Here is an 18,071-nt window from a genome sequence, read left to right on the forward strand (position 1 = left end):
TGAGTTAATGCATAAACCATTCCAAACACATCTAATGGCCCCAGCTGGAGCTAAAATTGTGTTAATATATCAAAATTAATTTTGCCCCTTTTTACCATTGCATAAATGTATTTTTGTCTAGCTTTAAAAGAAAAGCATCCCAGCAGACATGCCAACAAAATATAACATTTAAAATAACTAAGTAATTTTTTTTTTTTTTTATGTTTTAAAAGTTTATGCTAAACTTTTATAGTGCTCTCCTGGCAGAACAATTTCTATGGCTGAATATTTGGTGTGCCCCTAATAATAATAATAATAATAATAATAATAATAATAATAATAATAATAATAATAATAATAATAATAATAAGAAGAAGAAGAAGAAGAAGAAGAAGAAGAAGAAGAAGAAGAAAGATAAAAATAATAATAATTTTAAAAATCAGATCAGTTTAGAACGATTACTGTTAAAAATTCTCCTCCCCTGTAAAATTGCGTTTTTTTTAACATGGTTGCAACAAACATAGTTCTCCAATATTTTTGTTTACATTTAAACCACAGAATAAATTACACAGACATGAAATTTCATGAAAGTATGTGAAAGGGTGTGGAAGCAGCGCTGAAGTGTGAGGACTTTTATTGTGTAGCGTGGTGCAGGGTAATGTAGGCCGTTTCAGTAAACAGGAGGCTGGTTGTGAGATGGGTGAAGATGCTGCAGCTAGTCAGAAATCGTTGTTATAATCATGTTCAGTCAGCAAAGGCTGAGTTTTAGTGTATTTGGGGTTTTGAAGCCACGGGAAAGCTCGGTTTAAGCGGCTGACATGTTTAAGTAAGAGCGGGGAGAGTGAATCAGCGCGGCGGGACTCTGAGCTCTGAGCTCCGGCCTGTCTGGAGCTGCTGCCGCTGAGAGCGTAAGGGTTTAGCTGGAGTTAGCTGTTATGCTAGTCTGAGCAGCAGCTTACAGACTAACAGTTAATATAATGATGAGCGAAAACTGCGGTAAATTAAACAGCTCGGCTGTGGGGTTCTTATCTTTTACATGCTGATGAATATCAGAGAGCTGTCAAAATGAATCTGAAAAAATCCAGGAGCGCTGGAGCCTCTTCTCCATTGAATGGGATCGGAAAACAAGGTAACGGTTAACTAGCTGATCAGTTACACTAACACTAGTTAACCAGGTTCGCGTTCTTTATATGGAAAGATTTGTACATGTATTACGAATTAAACACGTAGAGATGCGCTACGACATATTGTTCAGGGACATCTGTACGCATTCACGTTACATGTTTAAGTAATTATTGTTCGTGTATTTTTTCAAATAGTAATTTTTCAGTTCCACCTTAAATAGATCACAGTATAAATCACGGATCTGTTGCATAATTTAAAGTGGAACCAATAATAAACCAATTAAAACTATTGTAGTCTGTTGTGGTTATTACATACATAAGGAATTAGAAATGAACAATTACCAATTAATTATTCAATTATCTTAAATGTCTTTTCTTGAAATATTTTAAGGTAAAGACTTTTCTAAATAACTAGTTTATGATCTGGAGTTAAGGTAAAACTAACCTCATATGTATAAATAGACCTATATCACTTCTACTAGGGCTGCACCCGAATATTCGGATATTCGCTCGTTGAGTAGGTATTCGGATATTCGTGGCACAGTGTCTGTCTGTCTTTAAATACTTAGGTACAGCGTTTAAATTAATAAATCAACATTCACTAAATAGATTAGTGAGAAGTTCTGTATGCTAAATGACAAATAATCTAGCAACAATCTAGAAGTTAATAAGCTAATAACATAGACTGTGAATAGCTGGACAGAGCATGGTCACCCCCTGCTGTTCGATTGCAGAAAGATGTGTAATCCCACCCATCCCCAAAAGTTTCAATGGCAAAACACACAAACTTTCAATCACGTTTTTTTCCCAATATACTGTAATTCTACCTCCATTATTTAAATGCAACAGCTAGTGTAACCTCTGCTTATATTGTACAATTTTTATATCCCCAGAGAATTCAATATTTAAAACGTTATTCAGCGCTATTTAAAAAGGTGTGGTTATTGTAGTGCTGGGTTAATCAATGACTGTATGGGTGAGATCATAGACTGTGTGAGCTCTGTGGAGGCAACCTCTTAGGGGCGTGTTTATTCAAATGAGTAGGCTGTCTCTCCACAGTCTTTCTCCCTCCTCTGGTCTCTACTGCGCAGACTCGGGTTTCAGGATCGCCAACATGGCGGAAGATTTTGGCTTCATTTTCATTGAATGAATAGGAACGGCGACACGGCGTCCATCTTTTTTACAGTCTCTGGCTAATAACATTTAATAATAACAGAAAAATAGATATGAAATGGGAAAATAACCACCTAATCTAAGCTCAAAATGCTAAAAGAAATAAAATCTAACAAATTTCAAAATATAAAATCAAAATATTAAACTGCAGCAGTACAAAAGCCTAAGTGCGTAAATAAATGAGGTAGAGTAACCTGGAATAGTTTCTCAGCATCTTGAAGGAGTTCCTGGAGGTGTTGAACAACAGCTGCTTTTCCTTCACACTGTAAAGCTCCATCTCATCTTAAATCACCTCATATTATCTCAGTTGATCAGATTAAGATCAGGGGATTGTGGAGGACAACACTTTTTTGTTTACTATGTAATTCCATATTTGTCCTTAATTGTTATCATGTATTTAATAATAATCTACGATGTGAAAATAAATTAAAGAAAGAAATAAAGACAAACATTGAATAAATAAAACTTTTGATTGGTACTGTATACAGACGCATATAGACACAATATGTATATATACAGATGTGTCTCATCACTAAGTAGTGAAAGTAGGAGTGACAATTGAAGGGAATGTAGTGGGAGTGTAAATGGATTATGTATAGTCTCTTGTAGTAGTAAAAGCACAATATATATATGTTCACATATTCTACACTGTCGTATATGAGCTATGAAAAAATATACAGACATTATCCTTGTTATTCATACAAGTCTTCTGCACTTTTGTTACTCAGACCCCAATTGACTCATCATGATTAATATTGGGTTTTCTGAATACTGTATGTTTATGTATATCTGCTTAGAATTATTTAAGAATCTTCATATTAAGCAATAGCAGTAAACGGTAAACACTAAGTATGAGAGAGGAACATTTAACCAGCTTGTGTTTTTCCCATGAGATCCTCAGTGCTGAATGTTTTTAAAGGGGGGAAAATAAGGAAAAGGTTATGACTTGCACAAAATTTTGCAATGGGTGATGGCATGTCTCATAAGTTCACAAAAAAAGTAACACACTCTAATATTTGGTTGAACCACCTTTAGCTTTAATTACTGCACACATTCACTATGGCATTTTTTCAGTAAGCTTCTGCAATGTCTCAAATTTTATTTCAACCCAGTGTTGCTTTAATTTTTCACCAAGATCTTGCATTGATGATGGTAGAGTCTGACCACTAAACAAAGCCTTCTCCAGCACATCCCAAAGATTCTCAATGGGGTTAAGGTCTAGACTCTGTGGTGGCCAATCCATGTGTGAAAATGATGATCTCAAGCTCTCTGTACCACTCCATTCCACCTTACCACTCCAGCCCAATTAGTTTTGACATTGTCATCTTGGAATATGGCTGTGCCATCAGGGAAGAAAAAAATAATGGGATAACATGGTCATTCAGTTTATTCATGTAGTTAGCTGACCTAGACCTGACCAACTGCAGCAACCCCAGATCATTTTTTTTTTGCCAGGCAGTGTATACCCAAGTATCCGGAGGACACGTGCAGAAGGTCACCAACCCCAGGGCTGGAAGGATGTAACCTCCCCCCCCCCCATGCCCCCAGTAATGGGTTGTAGAGCAATAGGGTTCTCTGGCGCTTCATTGATTGATGGAGCCCCAACCAATACCTTTAGGATGAGTTGGATTGGCAGAGCGACAATGATCCAAAATCACTGATGTTTGTCTCAAAGCAATCAAATACTTCTCACAGCAATGTTCCAACAAAAACACTCCCTGATATTGCTGTTGTTTTTAAATGTTACAAATAATAACCTGATGATCTGAATCTTGCCGGCAGATGCGGAGTCGAGGAGAAAAAGAAAGATGGTGGAGATCACTCAGGCTCTCAGTATGACTCCGGTTGATGTGGCTGCATTGAGGCGGATGGCCATCAGTGAAGGAGGGTTGCTAACCGACGAGATCCGATGCCAGGTCTGGCCACGTCTACTTAATGTGCCCGTTGAGTGCATACCTGAAAAACTTGGTAGGTTATTTTGAAGAACTTTGACTTATTTATTCAGTTATTAATTTCTTGTAACTAAATGACTACTTACATTGTTAAAAGTAACTGATTGTTACATTTGCTTAATATTTTTTCTTTAGATAAAGTGGAGAGAGAGAACAATAAAGACTATAACCAAGTGCTCTTGGACGTGCAGAGATCTCTGAGACGCTTTCCTCCAGGTTAGTGTTGGAGGCAAACCTCATACAGATCACAGAGAAATACTGAAAAACACATAAGTTAGTAAGTAGCTTCTGGGAATCCTGGGTGGAGCTACTGTCTACATGTAGCATTTAAAGAGAAATTATTGGCAATAATATTGCACAATCACATTTATTTCTAGGACAATAAATCGTATAAGGGCATTTTCACACCAGACCTTTGGTGCAGTTAAAAAGAACTCTGGTTTGTTCGTACCCTTGGTGTGGTTTGTTTGAGCAGATGTGAAAACAGTAATCACACTTGAGTGAAAACCAAAGAGAGAGAGGGCATGGTCTCGGTCTGGTTCCAGACCAACTCTGTTGCCTGAACGGCTGTTGAGGTGCAGTTTAATCTGTTATATTAGCCAAATAATTACCAAAACTATGAACAAACACTGTATCTGCTGCTGCTTCATTTAAACCGACATTGGCACTGCTGATCCCATTTGGTCTCTGAAAGTGCAGTGACAAATTTTCTGCATTCAGTGCTAAAGCAGCTTTACACTGCACAGATATACAGTTGAAAGAAAAAGTATGTGAACCCTTTGGGATTACTTGGATTTCTGTATAAATTGGTCATTGAATGTGTTCTGATTTCCAGTCACAACAATAGACAAACACAGTCTGATTAAACTAATACCACACAAACATTTATATGTTTGCATGGTTTTATTGAACACATGTTAACATTCACAGTGAGGGGGGGGAAAGTATGTAAACCCCTAGGCTAGATTACACGGCTTTTGTGAAATATGGGATTCAATCTAAATCTACTTTCATTGGTCATTCAACAATACCAAAGTTCAGTTTAAACAGAAACACAAAACTGGATGTGCATTAAACACTGTTGAGCTGTTGTTTCCACTCTTTCTGTCTGGTTCTCTTTTGGGTGGTGGTTTTGTTTCGCGCCTCCTCTCCATTTAGTCTTTAACAGAACATAAGTAAAAGTAGGATTTCTATTTAATTAAAACTAAAATGTACTCATAGGACATTATATGATTAATGATGATGGCTCAAGAAGCAATGGTGTACAACCAGCAGTTCTCTTCAACAGATATTTAGAATGTTATTAATGAGCATATTTTAGAACTTGAATCTAAGCCAGAATTAAAAAAGGAAAGAGAACAGATGCATTATCCTTTACTATGTAGAAGAGGTTAACAGACATTATTTCGGAAGGCTTTTAGAAAGAGTAAACTTTTCGATTAACTCTGACTCTGAGAGGGAAACGTCCCCTATCACAGTAAAAAAAAAAAAAAAAAGTGGAAAATAAAACATTATTTATGTTGAGCAGGAATGCCAGATGAGCAGAGGGAGGGTCTACAGGAGGAGTTGATTGACATCATTCTGTGGGTGCTGCAGAAGAACCCCCAACTGCACTATTACCAGGGGTACCATGACATTGTGGTCACATTCCTGCTGGTCCTGGGTGAGCGCCTTGCCACTGCCCTGGTGGAGAAGCTCTCCACACATCATCTCAGGTAGGATGTTTTTCATTAAGACATTAAATGATGTAGATGTAACCTTCTATTATGGATCCCAGAACTCAGTGTAGAATGAGTTATAGAATCAGGTTCACAAGTCCAGTTACTAAGTGATAAACATGTTTATAGTTACCATAGTTAGACAACAACAAAAGAAGCAGAAAATTATAGCAATTTAGAGTTGTTTATCAAATAAAGCATACATAATATACCACTGCCCAGGTGCTGTTTTTCTTGTCAAAAACAACATCCTGTATAGAATTAAAGGTGGCTAAAAACAGCTCGTTGTGCCAGAAAACCTTAGGCAGCATTGTGTTGAAACTTGGACACAAAATTTTCAGGACGATATATTGTCCCAGACATTATTGCGATAAACGATAATATTGTCATTTTAACGGGGAATTATAAAAAAAAATGCTTCTGGGCTCACACAAAATGTATTTTCACTCTAACAAATCTGATATGTTTAACAGTTGTCAGTGAAACTGAATTAAAATAATAAACAATCTAAATGTCATTTTCTTAAGTAAGGGCAGCGCCATCTTGTCCCAGCGCTGAAAGTGACGTCACGAGGTTGGTTCTCGAACGCCTCACTAACATAATCTACGAGTCTAACGTAAATTAATTCCTCAATAGATAATAAAATCCAAACCAAAACTCAATGCAAGGGGGGGCACTTTTGTATTGCCCCTGTGTGTAGTAATACTGGGAGTAGTGAAATTTAATAGCGTGAGGAATGAGAAATATTTCCTTTTACTTTCATATCTCGCCTCGGAGAGCTGTTCTTCGGCGGTGGCTCGCAGCGCTGAAGCGTGAGAATCCTCTGGTTAGCTGCAATGCTAGGGGTTAGTGGCGAGCACTTTCTAGACCAGGACTATGTGGAGGAGAGGGTTTTGAGTCAGGAGCATTAGCGCTGGATAAATAAGCTGCAGTCCGAGGCTTTTTTCCTCCGTTTTTTTTTTCCTCTGATCAGCTGGGATGTACAGACCGTCCGACTGAGGGTAACGTTATTATGAGAGCAGCAGCTGTGAGCCGCACGGAACGAGCCAAACAACACGCTCACCCAGCAGAGCAGCAAAAGGTACCGTTACCGAAAGTCTAGATAAACTGACAATTTAAAGACAACATAGCTAACATTAGCTACTTTTCTAGCTATCTTACCATAGCTAGCCAACGCTAGCTAACTAATTAACGCTAACTAGATGAAGCTACCCAGTAAGCTTTCTAACTTCTAAACTGAACGGTTTATCAACCAAACAGGGCCTGGGTGTTTCAATATCCACTTAAATCATGAAACTTTATAGAGGAAAGATCTCTGAGTAAATGCTCCATTAGCCTAGTTCAGCTTCGTCTTCATCCATAATCTCCACAAACAACAAGCTCTTTTCCTCTAGCTATATGCCTGGGATCTTAAACCAACCAACCTCGTGACGTCACCAGTGCTGCACGGGCAACATGGCGGCGCCCTAACTCGAACGCAACAAACATAAATATATTATAATTTAGTGTGTAAACATTTTATATAAAAAATTCCTCCCCAAATAAATTCCATTGTATTTAATACCTTAGAAAACTTGTACAAACTGAAATGTTTCATGTCCCCTTTAGGACAGTGTGTCACAGTAATAAAATACTAGCATAATAATACAATTACACTATTTTACAGTTAAATTAACTTTTTATTATTAAGAACACACACTGGGCTTCCAATATACAAATATTTTAATGTCCAAAATAACTAAAACAAATAAAGTACAAGCACTCTGGACTCTGAGAAAACTGTACTAATATTAAACAACAAAAAGTAACAACATTTACATTTAATTCAAACATTTTCTCTGGACACAGCACAAAGGCACTTGCAGATTTTTTTTCATTATATATGTGTTTACTGTAAAACACAAATTAGTGCCAAAGACACAAGCCCATAGCTCTTGCTATAAATGTATTTTTTTTAAGTAACTGTCAGACAAATTCAGAGCAAGGAACACCAGCATGTTCACCCTGCAGGGCTTGAGGCAGGATCTCTCTGGGGTAACAATATTCATATTCAGTATTTAGCTCTGAAAATTGGGCTGGATGGATGTGCTTTAAATGAGATCTCAGTTTCGTTTCCACTTTTTTGAGTCAACATACCGACGGATTCGTGTTGATGCTTCTCCTCGCTCATTTGGCTTAAAGCCAAAATACTCCCACACCGTAAATCCATCCAGACTTCTAAAAAACCTTCTAAACGCTCTCTAGAGCAGTTTAGTTAAGAGAAAGTCCTTGAATATGTTCGCAAGCACACGTTTGCTCCGCTGTGTGTGTGTGAGCGCGCGCACGCGTGTGTAGACTCCTTTACTGATGGGCTCAGACTGGGCCACGTGGTTACCATACATACTGTTTGCATACAGAGAAGTGCTTCATGTGTCCACAGGCTTCTCACCATTCCAGCTTCTCTATGGCCGTGAAGTGCGTGGATCACTGGATGTCCTGAAAGAAGTGTGGGAAGACAGAGACTCTGACGAAAGGCTAAATGTTCTTTTTTATGTTCAGAAAAAAAGAGAGAAAATATCAAAGATAACAAATCTTGTTCGAGCGAGTATGGAGAAGGCACAACTGAGGCAAAAGACTTGATATGACTGTAAGGCAAGGAACAGGGAGCTGGATAGAAAGCTCTGGTCGTGTTTCCAACATCCGACCCCACGTGGCACAGCAGTGAATTTTCCCAGGAGTGGCCGGTTCCTGGGAAAGAAGGAGACTAGGCAAAAAAAGAACAGCATGGCAGAGTGCCAACTCTGGTGTAAAATGGACTTTTAGTGTAGTAAAACATGATAAAAATACCTTTGTTGAATACACCTCCGTTCACCCACAGCGTTCTGAAATCCAGAAATTTTAACCGTTTGTCCAAACACCCTTCAGACTGGGTGACACGGGGCATAATTTGGTCTGATAAATTTCTTTTTCCACCGTTATCCAGCTCAAAGTAGCTTCACAGCTCCTTGCTAGAATCTGGAGAGCCCTGACATTTAAAACGAGGCATTAAGAACTTAAAAAGTGCACAAGAACCTTATTAAAAACCTCTGTTTACATCCTGTAATGCTAGCTTCAGCTCTGTACGCCACCATATTTGTATTGATCACGTCATAGACACAGACAACACAATGTAACTTCAAGTCAGCCACACTTCTGTAAAATCAACCTGTCCATTTAGAAAGCAACACTGATTGTAAAACAATTTCAGTGCTGTTGTGCAAATGGAACAGACAACAGGTAGAAATGAGAAGCAATTAGTAAGACAACCCCTATAAAGTAGTGGTTCTGCAGGTGGTGACCACACACCTTTTCTCTGTTCTCATCCTTTCTGGCTGATGTTTTGGTCACTTTTGCATTTTGTCAGTTCTCTCACCATAGAGGTAGCATGAGGCGATAACTACAACCCACAGAAGATACTCAGATAGTGTAGCTCATCCAGGATATCACATCAGTGCGAGCTGTGGCATGGAGGTTTGCTGTGTCTGTTAACACTGTGCAGGGCGATTGCCATTTGCCAGAGAACACCAAGATGGGCAGATTCACCATTGGTACCCTTTGCTCTTCACGGATGAGGGCAGGTTCATACTGAGCACGTGACAGACGTGACAGAGTCTGGAGACGTCCTGGAGATCGACCTCCATGTGCTCGCCAGAGGTACCCTGACTGCCATTAGGTACCGAGATGAGATCCTTAGACCCATTGTGAGATCATATGCTGGTGCGGTGGGCCCTGGGTTCCTTCTGATGCAGGACAATGCTAGGCCTCATGTAGCTGAAGTGTGTCAGCAGCTCCTGCATGATAAAGCCATTGAAGCCATGGACTGACCTGCCTGTTCCCCAGACCTGAATCTAATCCAGCACATCTGGAACATCATGTCTCGTTTCATCCACTAACACCACACTGTACCACACACTGTCCAGGAGTTGAATGTCTGGGAGGAGATTCCTCAGGAGAACATCCGCTGCCTCATCAGGAGCAGCCCAGGTGTTGCAGGGAGATCATACAGGCACATGGAGGCCACACACACTACTGAGCCTCTCAATGCATTCTACTATGTAATTAATTAATGTAATTAATCAACTGGAATATTTTATTCATTGAGGTCTAGGATGTGTTATTTTAATTCCCTTTATTTTTTATTGAGCAGTATATATGTCTATGACATAATAAGGTTCTTGTGCACTTTTTATGTTATTAATGCCTCATTTTGAATGTCAGGGCTCTCCGGATTCTAGCAAGGAGGTGTGGAGCTACTTTGAGCCTGGATAACAGTGGAAAAAGCGATTTATTGGGGCAAATTATGTCAATTATTGTGTCAATCAATCAATTAACCTTATAAAATAAATAATAATGAACTAAGAACATAAGAATCAAAATATAAAACATTAGAATACAAAAAGTAATAAAGAATTAATTAAAATAAATTAAAATAAGAAAAAGATAAATTATTAAAGAAATAATAATAATAATTAAATAAAAATAAAAACAAAAATAAAACTCTTTTAAAACAGTCACAGGCTTTCTGGTGGTGTTTAGAAACTAAAAGTTTTAAATGATTTAGTGATCCCAGCAACCTGAGTTTAAAAAGCAGATTTTCCCAGTTCACTAAAAACTCTTGGAACCTGACAGGTGATCCAGCCACTGGAGCGAGTCTGATAATTACTATTATTAAATGAGGTTAAAGAAATTCTGAAGGGTGTTTGGACAAACTTCTTGATCTCGGAACGCTGTGGGAGAACGGTGATGCGCTATTCATATAGTACTTATCATGTTTTACTACATCAGAAGTCAATTTTAAGACTCTTTTGAAGTCTCTTTTAAGACTCAACTCAATTTTGCTAGAAAACATCTTGTAGATCCCTAAAACTTTTGTGAAAATACTTATATTTTTTGGAAGGTGAGTGTCCCATTACATCCGGCGTAAAAGTAACACTGCATTTCAGAAAAGAATATCATACCTACAGTAAAACATTAACTTGTACAGAGTTTGAGCACTTCCTGTGGTCACTAGCAGGAAATGCTGTTTTCACAGGGTTTGCCATAACTACATGTATCCCCATTACTAGCATAACTAGAATCTGGAGGCGATGAGCTGCTCTCCAGTGTCAGCAATACCATGTTCATGAAGTCACGTTTTTAACTGGCACTAGAGTTTTTTCTTGTATGCAGGGTTTTTGTGAATGGGTGTATAACTAATGAGTCAAGACTGTGATGTTTTTTTGAAGGAGGAACAGCGTTGTTTGATATTTAACATTCTAGGCTACCTTTAGAAATGCATGAGAGGGTTGAGCACACCTCTAATATTTTTTATATTTTAGTGCATTTTCAACACTTAAATATATTATTTAACATTTTTTATTACAGGGACTTTATGGACCCCACCATGGACAACACAAAACACATACTCAACTACCTGATGCCAATTATAGAGCGGGTCAACCCAGAGGTGTACGATTTCATGCAGCAGTGAGTTACAAATTTTGCTTGTGTTTATGTAAATTGCGTATGCCTGTTTAGATCTGAATGAAAAGCATTTTTTACCTTTGGAATTGAGTATTTTTTCAAATGTCATATTTCTAAATGAACTTGATGGATCTCAGTAACTTGCAGTTCTGGTTCCATATTAAAATATGGAAGGCAGATTTAACCATTATTATGTAATTTTCAGACTGAGGCTAATTCATATTTTAAACTCTGTAACTCATCCCAGCTGCATGGGGCGGGTATGGAATGTGAAATTAACTTGGCTGCTGTTGTTTGTCTTCAGAGCAGAGGTTGGCACCATTTTCGCCCTGAGCTGGCTCATCACCTGGTTTGGACACGTGCTGTCAGACTTTCGGCACGTAGTGCGGTTGTACGATTTCTTCCTGGCCTGCCATCCTTTAATGCCAATTTATTTTGCTGCTGTGGTGAGTTCACTTGTTTTGGGATTTTAGCAGAAAAACACGCAGTGTTGTTGAAATTCAGGCTTGCTATTTTTAGCACATACAGATAAGTTGAAAACATTCAAAGCATGCTTTTATCAAGCATGTAGGGGAATTTACCACAGTGTGAACAGGAAAAGTCTAACTTTGATTATACATGAATATAAATTACATGTAAAATAACTTTTTTTTTGCTTCCTATTGGTTCTGTAAAAATCATCAGCGACATGACTGTCCCTTGGATTGGTTATTCAAACTTGTCAAACATGACACTGCTGATTATACACGACAAATCATTAAATATTTTCCATCAACAAAGTCCAATCAGTATGTTGTAGTCCATTCTCATGATCTGAAGAGAGTTTACTTGCACAAGTCAGTATCTCAGAAAAGTCAGTATCTCAGAAAAGTCAGTATCTCAGAAAAGTCAGTATCTCAGTGCATGTTATTGGAATGTACTATACTGAGGTACATTTATGTTTAGACTCAGGGTTATATGGGTTTAAGATAAGAGAGCACCGGCTGAATCGTGATCTCTGGTTTGTGCTCAGATTGTGCTGTACCGGGAGGAGGAGGTGCTGGACTGTGAGTGTGATATGGCCATGATGCACCACCTGCTGTCCCAGATCCCTCAGGACCTGCCCTATGAAACGCTCATCAGCCGGGCTGGAGACCTCTTTGTCCAGTTCCCCCCGTCCGAGCTGGCCAAGGAAGCTACTCAGCAGCGCAGTCAGCAGTGAGTGACCTCTGCTTCTATTGATCAAATCTCTCTCTCTCTATCTCTTTCTCTCTCTCCCCTCCCTTTCACTCACTTCATCATTTTTATTTTTTTTACATTCTGTTCTTTTGTTTGGTGTATATTTGACATATGACATTATAATACAGTAAAAACGACTCTAGTCTGCTAGGTGTAAACCACAATACACCAATATCACCTTCCCAAAAATACAGGACAATACTAACTTTTGAAACATAAAAATCATGATTTTATTATTGTGGTAATTAATACAGTTCATTGTGACCAACACTGCTAATATAAATAATTAATGCTAAATAAATAATTTAAAAAAAGCTTAAGAATATCTGGTCAGCCACATGTTTACACAATGTGCGCTGTTAGATATTTGCACTGGTGATTTAAATGTTTTAGTTTTAAGTAAATTCAAAATGCCTTCAGTATATTGTTATCATTAATATATTTAGTAAGCAATTATTATTAAGATAGGCTAGCAGCCTATCCCAGCCGACATCGGGCGGAAGGTAGGATACACCCAGGACAGGCCGCCAGTCCATCGCAGGGCAGACAGACACATTCACTCACACCTAGGGGGCTATTTTACCCAACATCCAATTAGCCTGAACGTGCCGTGCCGTCTTTGGACTCTGGGAGAAACCCGGAGCACCTGGTGGACACGGGGGAAAACGTGCAAACTCCACACAGAATCCAGCTGGAAGATGCTACCCACTGCACCACTGTACTTAAAGCTTTAAAATGTACAGTTCAGTTTCCACAAGGCTCCACAAGCCAAAATATTAGGACCACTCATAGACGAAACAAATTGCACTGATTATATACTATTGTTATGGGATTATCAGTGCTTTTGGGATAATGTGTCAAACATTGAATAGTGAGGTAAAAAAAAAAAGGTCTAGACCTTGGAACAATAAATTGGGATGGCCATATCCACAGTGGATCATCCACCTTTTAAGTATTAGGAGTTGAAGGATCTACTAGAATGTCTTGGTGGCAGATATCACAGGACACTAGGGCTGCAGCTATCGATTATTTTTGTAATCGAGTACTCTACTGAAAAAACGATTCGATTAATCGAGTAATCGGATAAAACATTTTTGCTTGTTTAAAGAGCAATTAAAAAGACACAAGAGAAAACAAGACATTTCACTTAAAAATGAATGACCAATTGGTTTCCTAGTTTATATTTTTAAATTCACACATTCAAACATACATCCCCAGAATGCAAATACAAATAAATAAAACACAATAAAGAAATTAAATACCACAAGTAAAAAATATATTTAATTACATAACTTTTACATTTGGATTTCTTGTAAGTATCAAATATAGGGTATTAATGGCTTTGTGTTGTGCATCTTAGCTTCTGAACAGCAGAGACATTGCCAGTTCTGCCAGTGTTGGATAAGTCAGTGGCAGTCTTGGGCAGAGGATGTTCTCCAAAATATATCAGGATCTGTGGAATAATTGTGACAACAAAAGTATTAAAACATTTCCATTTTGTTTATTTACATTTTGGACTACTTGGGTCTAATTACATCACTAAGACTTAAAATACAGTAGATTCATGGCCGTGCATTAATGAACTCTAAGATTGACACATATCACATTGGGGCACATTAGGCACTAGTGGTAATTAATATTTTATCCAAAAATATTGTATGCAATAAATAAGAGACAAACACTCCCTTATATCAACCACACACATGGTCTGAATTTATCTTTTTGTCTCATTGGCCAAATGTAAACAAAGAAATCATGCATGAGCGCGTTGTTTTACAATAAGAGTCGCAAAAATAAAGTTTTTAAATTAAATAAACGATTACTCGAGGCACAGAAAATGAATCGATCAATTTTCTGAATCAAGCAACTCAATTTACTTGAGTAATCGTTTCAGCCCTACAAGACACCATCATATATCTTGTAATGGGAGCTGTTTTTGGTAGCACGGAGTGACCATCTGCATAGACAGGTAGTCTTAAAGTATTTGCTTATTGGTGTCACATCTTTAAACGCCTGAACGTATGAAGACTGAAGATAAGGTTTTTGGTTACTCTACTTGACTTGTTCACTTTCCTCTACAGAACCGCCGCCTCTACCTTTAAAGACTTTGAGCTGGTCTCGGCTCAGCAGCGGCCGGACACGGTGCTCCGGCGGAGGAGGAAAGAGCAGCAGCAGGCGGCGCCGGTGGAGACTCGTACTGGCACCCTAGCTGTAGTCCGGCCCACCGCCCGCCGCTTCGTCAGACTGGCCGTCATGGGCCTGACCGTGGCCTTGGGAGCTGCCGCCCTGGCTGTGGTAAACTCTGCTCTGGAATGGGCGCCTAAACTCGACCTCCTTTTCCCTTAACTAAGAGGTGGGGCCAAACAAACTGAATGACCCCTCCCTGCGGACTGTAGGAAGGTTTAAAAAAGATGATTCTGTGTCTTTATCTTTAATTTCCTTCTCTTCTAGTTTTTATTTATACTTGTTAAGACAATAACACTAATAACTGTCCTGCTACGAGAGATTACATCTGATCCCCTGAAGAGTTTAACCTGAACTGCTGAGACCAGAGGAGTCGAGAGGTGTTGGGTCGCTTTGATATTCAGGGGTTTACATGTCCTGACTGGACATCCTTCGTGCCCAGATCTAATAAAGACCCAAAATGTGTCCCCTGTATCCTTTTAATAATTCTGAGACCAAAAATCTTTTGTTGAAATCCCAATTTTTGTATTGTTAGCACTTCATTTTATGGTTTTATAAGTGTATTCGGGTACCTCTCTGATAAACACAGCCCATTCTTTTCTAAATGTGCTTCTGAAAATGACCATAAAACGATACAATCAAGAAAATAAAATCATAGAAATAATAAGGGTTCTTTTTAAATGAACATCAAACATTTGTATGTTATTTGTTTGAAAAGGCAACAAGAAGCTGAGTGCTTTTGATGTATTTTGTGAGGTATAGATATATTAATTTATCCTCATTGCCCACTGATATTTTTTTCAGATTGCAAAATACAGATTACCATGCAGAATTACCATCAGAATAAAAACCTTAATGGTTTATCCAGTTCATTTTGTTGCTGTCCCACAAAAACATAAGTGTCCTCTACAGAAGGTAAAATAGAGGATTCTAATAAGTATGCAAAGAAATGGAAAAAGTTTAGCTGAAATGAGGTTACTGAATACCAAATGATTTTTCTTTTCTCAGTTTTCTTTGTATTTGTATTTGTATTTGTATTTTTGTCTCTTTTCAAAGCATCAACATCATTATTCAGCATAAATTATGCAGTCTTTTTAAAAACAAATTTACATTTTAGGAGAAATAATTTTGATTGCCTAATAATAAGTACATCACTGGAATTTACTTCAAATAATTAAAGATATTTAGGTATAAGTATTTGTCCATTTATCATATCTCTTTTCCCTCCCTTTTATTCCTCACTGTTAGCAAACTGTAGGACTATGTTCACATTGCAAGCCTCATTAATCAATTCTGATCTTGACGGTCATCTTAATAAATGTAAGTGTTCTGTCTGCATCTTTCTGTAATGTGAACAAACCTGTGCCTGAAACAGTTCACATGCACAATGATGCATTTAGGCACATTGCCACGTGCTGCCAGTGTTGTGCCAAATTCTGATTCCCTACCTCAATCCAACTCCCCTTAAGCAATGTTTTATTTGTTGTGGAGGGAAAATGTAATATTAAGTCACTAAATAGGATATAAAGTAGTTAATAAATAAAAGATACTCGCATGCAGTGAACATGGATTATTGTGGCGAGAGGAAATTTGGCACAGCACCGGTGCTGGTGGATGACAGGATACATAGAAATCTGATCTGACTGTTCACATTCATGTCTTATGTCCACAAATCGGATACATATAGAATTAAGGACTAAATATGAAATTCTAAATATGACTCTAATTGGGGTCAGATTTGAATCACTTCAGTCTGGAAATGTGAACGCAGTGAAGTGAAGGTTAAGCATCGAGGCCTTGATGAATTGATTCTGATGTTTGAATTTCTGTGTCGACAATAAAATGTGGACTGGCTTTAGTTCCTTAATGACATGGTTGTACAAAACCCATGTAATATAATGGTGCATATAAATACTCTGGTTTGTTTTTATGTTTTTTTTTTTGGGCGATATTAAATCAAAATAATTTTATTTTCAGTGATCATTTTTTGTAAACATTTTTGCATTCTTTTTCTTGTCAGTTTAAAAATGCTTGGTATTACGCATTCACAATTTGTATGTAATCCATATATTGAGTTCAGCATCACACTGGTATTCATAGTGTTTATTAAGTTATTAATATATTTTTGTTAACGTTTTATTTGCACTGAAATATTTTCATGTCTGCTGGTTGCACTTTGAGCGATTGTGCTTGAATTGTCTCTGACCTGCTAGTCATTTCAGCAAATGTCATTTATTAAGCTGCAGAATATGTTCAAAAAAATAAATAAAACCTCTAAGAAATGAATGTTTAATGACATTTCTGTGAGTAATATAAACTAATCAGAATCAGCTTTATTCTCCAAGAGTTTTACACCCACAAGGAATTTGTTTCTGGCTGTTGTTACCTCAACAATTACAAACAACACAATATACAGACAAGACTGTAGACATGAACAACTTCACGTGTTCAGCAGAATTGCATACATACAGAAAATGCAAGATCAATAGATAAGTAGAGTACAGTGCAGTTGCAGTATTATACAAAATGTATAAAGTGCAGTATGGCATGTAAACAGTAAACAACAGTTCAGTTCTAGTTATTAATAAGTTTGATGGCGATTTGAAAGAAAGTTTTACAGTGTCTATTTGATTTTGTGCTCAGGGCTCTGTAGCGCCTGCTAGAGGGTAGTAGGTTAAAAAGTTCAGGGTGTGAGGGGCCGGTGATAATTTTTTCTGCCCAGTTTCTGGTTCTTGTTGTGTATAATTGGGTGGGCAAAGGAGCGCCAATAATTTTTGCAATTTTTTGCAAATTTTGCAATCTGCATATGTCCTGTTTTGTGGCTAAACTGAACCACGCTATGATAGATGTGCACAGGACAGATTCAATGACTGCAGTGTAGAACTGTTTCATCACCTCCTGTGGCACACCGTGTTTTCTCAGTTGACGCAGAAAGTGCATCCTTTGCTGGGCCTTTTTGAGGATGGAGCTGGTGTTGGCCTTCCATTTTAGGTCACTGGAAATAGTAGTTCCCAAGAATCTACAGGTAGGTATCCACTGTAGACACGGTGCTGCTGAATATGGTAATAAGGAACAGTGTCGAAGATTTTCCTTCTAAAATCCACTGTCATTTCTACAGTCTTTTGTGTATTAAGCTCCAGGTTGTTCTGACTGAATCAGAGTACCAGCCAATCAATCTCCTGTCAATATGCAGACTCATCTCAATCACGGATTAGTCCAATGATCGTAGTGTCATCTGCAAA

General features: G+C 38.0%; 1 protein-coding gene across 1 annotated transcript; it reads left to right on the forward strand.

Moving 5' to 3' along the window:
• Positions 1–620: 620 nt before the first annotated feature.
• tbc1d20 (TBC1 domain family, member 20) lies at positions 621–17,115 on the forward strand. The gene is made up of 8 exons (XM_007229577.4): positions 621–1,108; positions 4,059–4,244; positions 4,364–4,444; positions 5,757–5,943; positions 11,329–11,430; positions 11,732–11,873; positions 12,440–12,624; positions 14,727–17,115. Exons 1-8 carry the CDS (start codon positions 1,045–1,047, stop codon positions 14,989–14,991), a joined length of 1,212 nt encoding a protein of 403 aa, XP_007229639.2. The 5' UTR covers positions 621–1,044; the 3' UTR covers positions 14,992–17,115.
• Positions 17,116–18,071: the final 956 nt, after the last annotated feature.

The sequence above is a fragment of the Astyanax mexicanus genome, chromosome 24 (assembly GCF_023375975.1).
Source record: "Astyanax mexicanus isolate ESR-SI-001 chromosome 24, AstMex3_surface, whole genome shotgun sequence".
In the NCBI taxonomy this organism is placed as follows: Eukaryota; Metazoa; Chordata; class Actinopteri; order Characiformes; family Acestrorhamphidae; genus Astyanax; species Astyanax mexicanus.